Source organism: Chrysochloris asiatica, unplaced genomic scaffold (genome assembly GCF_000296735.1).
Source record: "Chrysochloris asiatica unplaced genomic scaffold, ChrAsi1.0 scaffold00128, whole genome shotgun sequence".
NCBI lineage: Eukaryota > Metazoa > Chordata > Mammalia > Afrosoricida > Chrysochloridae > Chrysochloris > Chrysochloris asiatica.
Genome location: NW_006408646.1, coordinates 8447646 through 8461931, shown reverse-complemented (window position 1 = coordinate 8461931; position 14286 = coordinate 8447646). Strand labels below are relative to the sequence as shown.

The window sequence follows — 14286 nt, the reverse complement described above, 5'->3', positions numbered from 1 at the left end:
CAGTGTAAGGAGGAGGCCATGAAAGGAATTTGGGCTGAACCCCAGCAATCTCTCCATTAAATATCCAGCCCCACCCTGTGACTAGGAAAACAAAGGTGGGGGTGTGTGGGGTGTGGGGGCGCAGGGGAAAAGAAAAGCCATTTCCTTAGTTGTAACTATAGTCCAGCTGGATAGGAACAAGGTTGGAAAGGGGCCATGAAGGACAATTTCTTCAGGGAAAGGGAAGGATCACAGCCGAGCAAGGGTAGAAGAGACCTTCAAAGACCATCCAGGCCGACGGCCCAAATACCTTGTAACCCAGGTTACTTTTGGGGTTAGACAAATACAGTCCTTACTACCCCTGAGGATCTTCCTCCAATTTGGGAAAAAATCAAATTGACTCCAAAAATTGCCAGTCTCCCCAGGACACATTACCAGGCACCTCTTGAGTGGACCACATCATTCATCCACTTGGACTTTCTATGGGACAACTCAGGAATCAGGAGATGTGCTCCTTCAATAATCTCTGCCTTCGAGGTGATGCTGCTGATAGGACTGATGCCCTACTTCTCCTAAAGGCATGATCTTGGCTATAATTGAGCCAGGGTAGTTTAAAGTTCCCCTTAATCTCTGAGGCTCTGCATCAGATGACCAAGGAGTTCATAACAAGAAAGATAAACATAGATGCATATAGACACATACAACATAGTAGAAGAATGGCTGCTACTGACTACTATTGTTGTTGTGTGCTGTTGAGTTGGTGTCAACTCATAGCAACCTTATATAGGGTTTCTGAGGCTGTAAATCTTAATGGGATCTTTTTCTCTTGGAGTGGATGGTAGGTTTGAACTACTGATCTGGTGGTTAGCAGTCCAGTGCTTATCCTACAGGGTCATAGACTAAAGCCCATACTAAAGAGTGGTATAAACAGTTAAGCATTTGGCAACTAATCTGAAGGTTGGTGATTAAAATCCATCCAGAAGTGCCTTGGAAGAAAGACCTTGTGATCTCCTTCTGACAGACCACAGCCATTGAAAATGTACGGAATACAGTGATAGTCTGAAACACCTGAGGTTACCATGCCTGCATGTGTGTGTGAGGCTCCCTAGTAAGCTGGCATTTGACCAGACCTACAAATGACACCAGTGTGGTGCTGTGGGTTAATGTGCTGGACTGCAAGATCAGTGGTTCAAACTCACCAGCCACTCCTCAAAAACTCAGGGTCACTATGGGTTGGAACTGACTTAACAGCACTTAATAACAACAACACAATTGACCAAATGAGCTTTTATCATCTAGTCTGACTGTGTAACTCTGAGCAAAGGCTTTGGTTCCTGCCCTCTCACTCCTAATGTAATGGGGTTATGCAGTTGGTAGTTTCTCCTAGTTTTGAAGTTCTTTAATTCTAGGAAAATGCAGAAGTTTCAAAGATTAGCTTGTTTTGGATTAAAAAAACACATAGGACCAGGAAAACACCAGGAACAAACTGACCAGATGGGTTGGATACCAAGGTAAGAACAGATCGGGGAGCTCAAACAGTTGGGTTTTGATCCTGTCCAGTAGCCTCAGTTGCTAAACAAAGGCTGGTCTATAAGGTCCCGTATAGTCTGACATGCTCTGCTCTTAATCATACTAAATTGCCCCCAAAACACAGATCAACTTCCCTATGAATAAGGGAGGAGGAACCAAGGCAACCAGATCCTCAGAGAAGAGACGAGAGCTCTGAGTTAGAGCTGAAAGGGGAGAACAATGTTGGTTCCTTGCCAACTCTCCTCTCAGAGGCCAGACTCTCTCTGGGCCAACCCCCCATGTAATTCCTGGGTGGAGTCAGGAGCTTAAAGGTCAAACTAAATTGCTTGCTATCAACAATAGGGGATGCTTTGGGACAAGAGCTGTGTGTGGGTGCTGGAATCCAAGGCTCATAGTGCCTGTGTACAGTTGTGTCTCAGTCTCAGGACAGTAGCACAGCCCCATCACTTCAGTCCACTGGGGCCTGACATGCCTACCCAGCTCCGGAGTGAACGGCTGCTTTCATTCCGCTGACATCAAATGACTATGGGCCAAGCACAGCTTTATGTACCAGAAAACATAAAGACAAGCTCTTGCCTTTGAGGAGTCCAGTCTTGAGGGGGTGGGGGTGGGAATAATCATGCAGTGGGTGCCAACCATGTGCTGACTGCTTTGTATGTACAAGGGTAAGTCAAAAAGTATTGCTACAAAACCACAGACACCTCTGCTAAACAAATTAAAAAAATATAAAGCTACTGCTCCTTGACATAGTTTCCATCTCTGTCTATACACTTTCAAAGTTAATGTTTCCATCTCTCTAACCCTTCCCAAAGAATACTGCATTCTTTGATTTACACCATGTTAAATCGGCAGTTCTGGCATCCTTGATGGACTCCAATCACGTTCCTTTTAAATGTTCTTTGAGACTTGGGAATAAAAAGAAGTCTGAAGTAAGGTTTCTCACTTAAATTCTCCAAGGACAGCCCCTTGTTACCTTCAAATAATGAGCAGGTGCACTGTTGTGATGGGAAAAAAAAATTCCTCAGTGCAACTTTTATGACCTTTTTTTCAATCAATGTAGTTTTTAATGTTCTTTTCTTTATGATATGTCCTGGTGATTGTCCTGTGTGCTTTGAGAAAATCTATCAATATGACCCCTTTACAGTCCCAAAAGACAAGTCTCCACAACTTTGAATTTAACTAGCCCAGCAAATCCCCTAAGAAATCAGTATTTTGGTTGGGCCTTTTGGAAGGCATCCCAACAAGACTAAGACAAGTAAATTACTGAGAAAACTTGTCTGCGGCCATCCACTGATCACAGAGACATGCTTAAACACGTTGTGTCTAGAATAAACCCATGACTGTATGAGTGGGACCTGAGTAGCAATACCTTTTGACTTACTCTTGAATTAATTCATTCAACCTTAACAAGTCCATGAGATAGATTACCAGCATCCCTTTTTCTCAGAGGAGAAAACAGAATCTCAGACAGTGGGGACAAATCTGGCTTAATATTCTGTGTTCTTTTCAAAACACTAGACCTGTCTCAAAACAACATTCTTAGTGCTAGAATAAAGTTAATAACAAAAAGCAAGAATCCAAGGAGGCTCCTGCAGTGGAGGAAAGCTAGCTGCAAACTGCCCTTGAGGTACCTACACTGTCAGAAGTGCAGCCACGGGAAAGCCACCTTTTCTGGGCCTCGGGTTCTTCAGCTATAAAACAAAGGTACTGCACACAGGCCTCCTCACATTCCCACACTCCGCCTCCAGTTGCACCTGGCTCATTTGTGGCTCCTCTCCCCCAAGGGTCCAGTTAACCTGACCTCAGGGAGCCACACCTGAAATTTGCCCATGTGTTCTTCCTCAGCACATTCCTTACCCCCAACTGAGACAGAAATTCTTACTTCAGACACTTGTGTCTCTGCATCTTCTTGAACAGGAACTAGGGACTGGCCTGTAGACAAGATAGGAGGGCAGGCCCACTTACCGAAAGCAAGAGTTGTGCCAGACTTCATTGACAGTCCTGTACCTCCTCTGGCTAGGAGCAACATGGTCCCCACAGCCCTGACACCTCCAGGCATCATCACCTGCACACAATACAAAGAAGGTGAAACTTAAAGTAGTAGGAACAAAGGGGCAGGAGTCCTACCATGTAGAATCAGACTACATCAGAGAATCTCACATTGAAGAGAACTCATCTGATGGTGCTACAGGCCAGTTCTCTCTTTCACAAGATCAATGCTTTGCTCACCAATGCATGGTTAGGGAAGCCAAGGCTTCAGCAATACTCTTTTCCTTTTAATAAGAAAAGGTATTTTATTATTATTATTATTTAACATAGTAGTGACTACACCAGATTATATTTTCTCAAATGGCAAATGAGGCAAAGCATAACATTCCTCTTTGATTCCTAATGAGAACCTTGAAATTATCTGCCTTTTGGAGGATTCAATTTCTTATTATAAAGTGCCATTTTGAACTGGAAGTAAATGTTTCAAAGCAGTTCTGTTTGATAGAGCCCATTTTACTGCTACCACTGCCATGGTGCATCAAGATGCTTATCAGATGATATGAAAAAAGATGCTGTGGAGAGAAACTGCTTTTCAAATCTGTTGCTTCTTGTTGTTGTTGTTAGGTGCCATTGAGTCAGTACCGACTCATAGCGACCCTATCTATGTACAGCAGAACGAAACACTGCCCGGTCCTGGGCCAACCTCACTATTGCTGCCACGCTTGAGCCCATTGATGCTGCCACTTAGCCAATCCATCTTTCTGAGGGTCTTCTTTTTTTTCTCTGACCCTCCACCTTACCAAACATGATATCTTTCTCCAGCGATTGGTCCTTTCTGACAATATGTCCGAAGTATGAGAGATGAAGTTTGGCCACCCTGGCCTCCAAGGAGCACTCTGGCTGCACTTCTTCCAACACAGATCTGTTGATTCTTTTGGCAGTCCATGGCACTTTCAATATTCTCCTCCAACACCATAACTCAAAGGCATCAATCCTTCTACAGTCTTCCTTATTCACTGTCCAGCTTTCATATGCATATGAGGTTATTGAAAATACCATGGCTCGCATACATGAGCCCTGGATATCCACAGATAAATGTAAAAACCTTCCCTAAAAGCTGAGACTGTAAATTCCAAAAAGGCAAAGTTCCCCCACCCCCACCCCCCAAAAAAAAAAAAAAAAAAAGCTAAAGAGGATAGAGAGAAACACTGTTAACTGATGATGTATGGAGGGGATTATAATCAATGTAATGAAACAAGTCATATGAATGGTTGAATGTGAAACTGATGATGTGCCCTGTAAACTTTCACTCAATCCACAATAAAAACCTTAAAAAAAAAAAAAGAAAATACCATGGCTTGGGTCAGGAGCACCCTAGTCCTCAAGCTGACATCTTTGCTCTTCAACACTTTAAAAAGGTCTTGTGCAGCAAATTTGCCTAATGCAATATGTCACCTGATTCTTGATTGCTGCTTCTGTGAGTGTTGATAGTTGATCCAAGAAGAATGAAGTCCTTGACAACTTCAATTGTTTCTCCATTGATAAGAATGTTGTTTATTGGTCCAGTGGTGAGGATTTTTGTTTTCTTTACATTGAGATTCAATCCATACCTAGGCACACCCATTTCCAGCCCTCTGCTGCCAGTGTTTCTCTGCTGCTGCTTCTCATTACCTTTTGCTATCTCCAGTGTTACAGCTCTGTCTTCAGCATAGACGGAGGAGGTTCAGCATAGGGATTTTGGGTCTAAACAATGTGCTCAACTCTTGGCTCATCTTTCTTGAAGGTAGTGAGATCTTCCCTCAGCAATACTCTTATTTCATTTCCACCCCCCTAAAAGCTGACTGTTCTTTTTTTTTCTACTGATACAAAATGTACCTTTTCTTAGAACTTTTAGCTCTGAGTAGATAAGTAGGGTCTCACTCGTTTCAATGTCAATTCTTCCTAACACTGATCCAAGTTAATCCCAAAATACTTTTCTTCTCTGTGCTAAACATTGCTGCCTTTTACTAATCCTCAAAAGTCCTTGTTCTCAGATTTTACCATCACTGGAGTGTTAACTGCAAGGTTGGAGGTTCAAATCTACCAGCCCCTCCTCAGAAACCATACACAGAGTCAGTAGAGATCAGAACTTGACTCAATGGCACACAACAGTCCAGGAGTTGAGTCAATCAACCAACAGCATGAGTCCTCTTGATGCAAACATCAGACCTGGCCTCAAGGAGCAAATCCATTGGGAAAGAACCACTCTTTCTTTCTTTCTTAAAAAAAAATTTTTTTTGTGTGTGTGGATTTAGTGATAGATTACATGGGAGAACATCGGTTTTACACTCACTGTTTCATTGCAATGATTACAGTCCTAGAACTACTCTTTCATATTGCAATTTTTCACTTAGATTTTATTTCAGAACTAGAAACAAAGTGCTATTTTAGCTCAGAGAAAGACCAATTATGGACATAGAAGGGAAAGAACAAACTTTCTTTAAACACCTCCCATATGCCAAGAACAATGCTATGCACATGCTGCCATAGACCCAGTCTCATTTTATTTCCAAAACAACCCTATGAAGTAGGTATTATATGTTAGCATGGGGAATGCTTTGAATCATAGCATTATACTCATTTAATGAATGAAGGAACTAAAATTGGGAGCAGGGGTGGAGGAAAACAGGTCAAGTGACAAATCTAAGATTCAGTCTCAAGTCTGGCTCATTCTAAAGCCCATGTTCTTTCCATTCTGCCATGTTTGTTGTTGTTATTAAGTACCATTGAATTGACTCTTACAGAGACCTTGCATAAGGTTTCCAAGGACTGACTCTGAGGTCCAGTGCTTATCCTACAGTGCCACACCAGGACTTCAGCATGTTTAATTCCTGTCCCTCAGGTTGCAAGGCACTCAAAATATGACTGGGTAAGAAGAGCTGCCTCCTCAAAGCAGACTTGACTGAGATAGGGCAAATGAAGCAAAGCTTCTGGGACTTCATTTGCTGATGGGGCACAACCCATCCAAAATGAGGAGAAACTGCTGTGAACCTCCATTTTTAAATGGAACATGGTATGTACAAAGCATGAATCTAGGAAAATTGGTAGTTGTCAAAAATGAAATGGAATGCATAAAGATTGATACTCCAGGCATTAGTAAGCTGAAATGTACTGGTATTGGCCATTTTGAACCTGAGAATCACATGACTTACTATATGCTAGGAATGATAAACTGAAGAAGAATGGCATCTCATTCATCATCAAAAAGAACATTTCAAGATCTATCTGAAATATAATGCTGTCCGTGATAGGATAATATCCATACAGCTTAAAGGAAGACCAGTTAGTACCACTATTATTCAAGTTTACACACCAACCACTGAAGCCAGTGATGATAAAATTGGAAGAATTCTACCAAATTCTTCAATCAGAAATTGACCAAACATGCAATCAAGATGTGATAATTACTGGTGATTAGAATGCAAAAGTTGAAAACAAAGAGAAAGGATTAGTAGTTGGAAAAGATGGCCTTGGTGATAGAAATGATGCTGGGGATCACATGATAGAATTTTGCCAGACCAATGACTTACTCATTGTAAATACCTTTTTAAAACAACATAAAATGCAACTATACACATGGATCTTACACAGAAATCAAACTGACTACATCTGTGGGAAGAGACAGTGGAAAAGCTCAACGGACAATGTTAGCTCACATGAAGAAACAAGAGAGAATGTCTCAAACAAATGACCAAGATGCAGAGACAGAAAACATTTCTGAGGGAATAAGGGTAATAGAACTAACTGAAAAATAATTCAAAAGAATGATATTTTGTGTTGCAAATGTAAAGGGAGATGTTTTGTAACAAACGGAGGGGAGTGGTTGATCTTGCAGTCCAGGAGTGGAGGACCCTGGGACCATCAAGGGAGAAGAGCTGAGTGTGGGGCCCTATCCAGAGAAGCAGTGATGCCAGAGATGGAGGCAGAGATGATGATGTGGAGAGACAAAGCAGTTGGGGGCTCTAGACTCAAAGAGGGAGAGGGGCTGTGTGCTGGTGGCCAGGGGGCTGGAGTGCAGGGTATATCCTTTGGTTGTTTGTATGGTTGTATATTCCTGAGTGCTTCAGTGTACATACAAAACAAAACAAAAAAACAAAGGGAATCACCACAGAAAGCTTGTAAGTCCATCTTCTACCTATAACTGATTGTTGTTAAGTGCTGTTGAGTCGATTCCGACCTTGTATAGGGTTTCCAAGGAGCAGCTGGTAAGATTGAACCATAGACCTTGCAGTTCAAATGACTTTGCAGTCTGATGCATTAGCCCACAGCACCACACCAGGACTCCTATAACTGACTGGAATACCTAAAATGGGGCTACAACTTGCCCAGTAAAGGAGGCTTCCTGTCGAGCCTTTGCATTACATAAGACCATAGGTGGAATCCTGAGCCCCATCCAGAATCTTCTGAGGTGGGAAATCTCCACTTGAAAGGATAAGCAGACCAACCTGGAGTGGCTAGAAGAACTGAAGATACTTCTTGAAAGAAAGACCGACAGGAAAAATCAGAAACAATAACGGCAGTCTGACTGACTGATGTTCACCCAGAAGCCATCAAGGTCGGGTTCCCTCAGGACAAACCCCCTTCCAAGATTAAGACTCAAGGGAAATACATGAGCAGGCATGCGGTCTGACTGGTGACCACGTTGGTCACCAATAAGGGGAAGTAGGGAAAAACAGCAATAAAGCTGTGAGCTAAGTCCAACCATGTTCAATAGACTCCTGTGAACCCGGGTTGAGACCTGGTGGGCCAGCAGTATGGCAAGACCTGGGGACTCCTGGGCCCTGAAAGAGTGACATAGCCACAGAGGACTACAGTGGAGAGTGAAGCATCCAGCTGATAAGAAGTGAGGGGATATGCACAAGAACTCCCACACATGCAGATAGTACCCACTTGACCTGGCTTCAATGGTTAGATGATCAGCACTCAACTAGAAGAAGAAAGAGGAAGGGAAAAAAGAGTAATCTGATAAAATTTGATGAACTTGACCCATACCTATGGATGCAGTAGCTCAAAAGAGGGAATAAATCTTTACAGCGAGGATCATTCCCACCCACTTGGTACACAGGGTAAGCAGGGATGGGCAACTTGGATATTGGCTACCCAAAATGGGGGGGTTACAAAGGCAAGAAGTGACTGGCTTACAAGTTTTCAAGAGGGAGCCTAGATCCAGAGGGTGTGGAGGACGGTAGAATCTCCACTGAGTAGTATCCAATCTGTCCGGGTGGGTCTGATGAAAGGAGATAGAGATAGGACTCTTGTGGTACAATAGTGAATAATTACTATTAGAGCTGACAGTGAGGGAATAAGAGATACCAATGTACAATGAAGTCAACTATAAAGCTAGAGGAAATAGTGTAGATTCAGAACTTCTAAGTGACAGGGAAGTCAAGTAGTTTTCAAGATAAAACAGAATATCCTAAGCAGAGAAAAAAATTAATAAATTACAAGGTAACCTCAAAGAACAATAATACACTCGCACATCAAAAAAAAAAAAAAAAGTGGAAATTAGGAAGATTTAGTAAACATTAGCAAAAGGAGATTTAAACGAATGAGTAAGTATGATGGAAGAATACAACTCTGGTGCACACCTTTCATAATTTTAAGCCACTGTTTCCTTGCTCTGTTTGAACAACTGCCTCTTGGTCTATGTACATGTTCCTCATGAGCATAATAAAATACTCATTCTCTGCAATGTTTTCCATGTCATAATCCACACAATTGAAAGCTTCTGCATAGTCAATAAAGTACAGGTAAACATCCTTTTGGTATTCTCTGCTTTCAGTCAAGATCCATCTGACATCAGCAATGATACCCCTCTTTCCATGTTCTTGTTTGAATCTGGTTTAAACCTCTGGCAGTTCTCTGTCAATGTACTGTTGCAGCTGTTTTTTAATTACCTTTAGCAAAATTTTGCTTGCATGTGATATTACTGATATTGTCCAAAGATTACTGACTGAATTCTGTTGGGTCACTTTTCTTTGGTATGGGCACAAATATGGATCTCTTCTAGTCAGTTGGCCAGGTAGATGTCTTCCAAATTTCTTAGCATAGATGAGTGAGTGTATCCAGTGCTACCTCAGTTTGTTGAAAGATTTCAGTTTGTATTCCATCAATTTCTGGAGCCTTGTTATTTGCCAATGGCTTCAAGTGCACATCGGAGTTCTTCCTTTAATACCACTGGCTCTTGATCATATGCTATCTCTTGGTGTGGTGCTGTAGGTTAAGTACTCAACCTCAAGGTCAGTTTGAACTGCAAGGTCGGCAGTTCAAACTCACTAGCCACTCCTCTGAAACCTTATACAGGGCTGCTATGAGTCGGAACCAACTCAATGGCACTTAAAAACAACAATCTATTGAAATTGTTGAACATTGACTATTTCCTTTTGGTACAGTGACTCTGTGTATTCCTTCCATCTTTTGATGCTGTCTGCATCATTCAGTATTTTGACCATAGAATCCTTCAATATTGCAAATCGAAGCTTGAATTTTTTCTTCAGTTCTTTCATGTTGAGAAATGCTGAGTGTGTTTTTTCCCTTTGGTGTTCTAAGTCCAAGTCTTTGCACATTTCATTATACCTAACTTTGTTGATGTCCGATGGATCTTGGGTGAAAGCAGAGAATATCAGAAAGATGTTTACCTATGCTTTATTGACTACACAAAGGCTTTTGATTGTGTGGATCATGACAAGCTATGGACAACATTGAGAAGTACGAGTATTCCAGAACACTTAATTGTACTTCTGAGAAATCTGTACCTGGACCAAGAAGCAACTGTTTGAACAGAGCATGGGAACACTGAATGTTTTAAAATTGGGAAAGGTGTGCAACAAGGTTGTGTTCTTTTACTATACTTATTCAACCTGTATGCTGAGCTGTACAAGAAGCTGGATTCTATGAAGAAAAATGTGGCATCAGGATTGGAGGAAGACTCGTTAACAACCTGCGATATGCAGATGATACAACCTTGATCGCTGAAAGTGAAGAGGACTTGAAACATTTACTGATGAAGATCAAAGAACACAGCCTTCGGTATGGGTTGCATCTCAATGTCAGAAAAACAAAAATCCTCACCACTGGACCAATAAACAACATTCTTATCAATGGAGAAAAAATTGAGGTTGTCAAGGACTTCATTCTTCTTGGATCAACTATCAACATTCGTGGAAGCAGCAGTCAAGAGATCAGATGATGTATTGCATTAGGCAAATCTGCTGCACAGGAACTTTTTAAAGTGTTGAAGAGCAAAGATGTCAGCTTGAGGACTAAGGTGCACCTGACCCAAGCCATGGTATTTTCAATAGCCTCATATAGATGTGAATAAGGAAGATTGTAGAAGAATTGATGTCTTTGAATTGTGGTGTTGGAGGAGAATACTAAAAGTGCCATGGACTGCCAAAAGAACCAATAGATCTGTTTTGGAAGAAGTGCAGCCAGAGTGCTCTTTGGAGGCCAGGATGGCTAAGCTTCATCTCTCATACTTTGGACATATTGTCCGGTGGGAACAGTTGCTGGAAAAGGATGTCATGCTGGGTAAGATGGAGGGTCAGAGAAAAAGAGGAAGACCCCCGAGATGGATCGGCCAGGTGGCATCATTGATGGCATCAAGTGTGGCAGCGGTAATGAGGTTGGCCCAGTATCGGACATTGTTTTGTTCTGCTGTGCATGGAGTCGCTATGAGTCGGTTCCCACTTGATGGCACCTGACAACAACAACTTTATTTTCTTGAGCTGACCTTTGAAATGTTCTATTCAGCTCTGTTAACGTCTCATTTTTTTCATTTGCTTTAGAATCTCTATGCTGGAGAGCAAGTTTCAGGGTCTCTTCTGACATCCATCTTTGCCCTCTCCTTCTTTCTTATCTCCTTAATGATGTTTTGCTTTCTTCCTATATGATATTCTTAATGTTATCCCACAACTCTTCTGGTCTTCGGTCTTCAGTGTCTAGTGCATCAAATTTGTTCTTCAGATGATCTCTGAATTCAGGTGGGATACATTCAAGGTCATATTTTGGCTCTTGTGGACTTGTTTTAAGTTTCTTCAGCTTCAGCCTGAATGTGTATATGAGCAATTGATAACTGGTGCTCTAGTCTGCCTGTGGCCTTGTTCTGGCTGATGATATGGAATTTTACCACCATCTCTTTCCAAAGATGTAGTCAGTTTGATTTCTTTGTATTCCATCTGGTCAGGTCCATGTGTATGGTCATATTCTATGTTATTTAAAAAGGTATTTGCACCGACTTGATGATAATTAACAACTAGTGTTAGAATGGTATCTGAACTCAGAGGGCAGGGGAAATTAATTAATTAATTAATTAATAAACAGCATCAGTAAATTGCAAAGTTGCAGAAGATCAAGAATCATCTCAAAAAATCCAAGATTACCACACAGGTTTTGTGGCTGGGTCTCCATCCTGATAAAGGAGTTTGCTGGGAATGTCAGTGATATGCAAGAGGCCTTTCCAAATTGATAGTTTCAAGAAGAGATTTCCACACCTTGAAGCCAGTATAAACGGTAGTGCTGAGCAGCTTCATTTGCTCCAATTTGCTCTTCTTCTCCAAAGGCAAAGTGAAAATCCTTGTGATATTTCTGGTAGTGCTGGCCACTTTTGGAGCATTGTCTCATGGATATGAGGTGTATAACATCATCAACCCAGTCAACAACGATGGCAATGTTCAGGAGACAGTGACAATTGACAATGAAAAGAATACCACCATCATTAATGTCCATGCAGGGTCCTGCTCCTCCACCATGGTTTTTGACTACAAACATAGCTACATCGCTTCTAGGCCGCTCTCCGAAAGGGCCTGCTACATCCTGAAAATGAACCATGAAAATAATCCTGCTCTGGACTAAATCAAATGGTACATCTATGAGACGAAGGTTCTGAATACCATGTTCTTCGACAAATACACCTGAGTTAAATACAACCCTTTGGAGCTTCTTATCACAGACGTGAACTGGTTCCTCTTTGGGTCACCCATTGAGAATTTCTGCAAACACGTCCTCTTGTACAACGGGGAAGTGGTTGAAAAGAAGCAGGTCATTGGTGCTTGAGGCTGTGCAAAGGCTAGGGTCCTGGGCTTCTTGGGAATTTCCATCTGTGCAGCTATTCGAGTTTAAACATCACTGTTTTTGTCTTTTTAAAGAGATATACTATTGATTTCTACTCAGCAGCCAAATTAAATTCTTTTCCAATGCTCCCCCCAAAAAAGGTATTTGCATAGAAGAAATCTTGCAAAATTCTATCATGTGATCTCCAGCACCATTTCTATCACCAAGGCCATCTTTTCTAACCAATGATCTGTCCTTTTGGTTTCCATCTTTGCATTCCAATCACCAGTAATTATCAATACATCTTAATTGCATGCTTGATCAATTTCAGACTGAAGAAGCTAGTTGTTGTTAAGTACCGTGGAGTCGGTTCCAACTCATAGCAACCCTGCACAGGGCTTCTGAGGCTGTAAATCTTTACGGAAACAGAACACCTCATCTTTCTCCCATGGAACTGCTGGTAGTTTCGAACTGTTTACCTTGAGGTTGGCAGCCCGACTCGTAACCACTACGATACCAGAGCTGGTAGAGTTGGTACCATTACGTTACCAGAGCTGGTAGAATTTGTTAATTTCATCATTGGCTTTAGTAGTTGGTGTGTAAATTTTAATTAAAGTGGTATTAACTGGTCTTCCTTGTAGGCATATGGATATTATCCTATCACAGACAGTGTTGTACTTCAAGACCGACTTGAAATGTTCTTTTTGATGATGAATGAGATGCCATTCCTCTTCAATTTGTCATTCCCGGCATAGTAAACCATGTGAGTGTCAGACTCAAAATGGCTACTACCATTTCAGCTCACAAATGCCTAGGATATTGATGCTTATGCATTCCATTTCAATTCTGACAATTTCCAATTTTCCTAGATTCATGCTTTGTACATTGTATGTTCAGATTAATGGGTGATTACAGCTGTTTCTCTTCCTTTTGAGTTGTGTCCCATCAGCAAACAAAGTTCCTGAAGGCTTCTTTCCATTTATGTCATCACAGTCAACTCTACTTTGAGGAGGCAGTTCTTCCCCAGTCATATTTTGTGTGCCTTTCAACCTTAGGGGCTCATCTTCTGGCATTATATCTGGTGCTCTTCATCATGTTTCAATATTTAATATTTTGGTGCTATATGACAGTGCTCTACTGTTATTCATATGGTTTTCAGTGAGTAAATATTCAGAAGTAGTCCATCTCTCCTTTTTCCTAGTCTGTCTTCATCTGGAAGCTCAGCTGAAATCTGTCCACCATGGATGACCATGTTGGTATTTGAAATACTGGTGGCATAGCTTCCAGAATCACAGCACCATGCAAGCTACATGACAAACTGACAGATGAGTGGTGGAATCATTTCACACCTGTTGGTAACTGCACTGAATGCAAATGGATTAAATGTACCAGTCAAGAGATATGAGAGAGCAGAATGGATAAGAAAACACGATCCTTCAATATGCTTTCTACAAGAGACATATCAAAAAGATGTAGACAGTCTAAATGCCCATCAACGGAAGAATGGCTAAACAAACCTTGGTACAGACACACAATGGAATACTACAAAACACTGAAGAATAATGATGAATCTGTGAAACATCTCACAATATGGTTGAACCTGGAAGACATTATGCTAAGTGAAATCAGTCAGTCACAAAAGAACAAATATCGTATGTTGTAAAAAGTTTTTTAGTTTTTTTTTTTTTTTTTTAACAT

At 41.4% G+C, this 14286-nt stretch overlaps 1 protein-coding gene across 1 annotated transcript in view; it reads right to left on the bottom strand.

Annotated features, from left to right (window-relative positions):
* The window catches only part of LIMK2 (LIM domain kinase 2), a 98411-nt gene that overhangs the window by 65307 nt on the left and 18818 nt on the right, over positions 1-14286 (bottom strand). The window contains exon 2 of the mRNA XM_006869267.1: positions 3475-3574. Coding sequence (XP_006869329.1) covers positions 3475-3574 — 100 coding nt within the window. The remainder of the gene's footprint in view (positions 1-3474; positions 3575-14286) is intronic.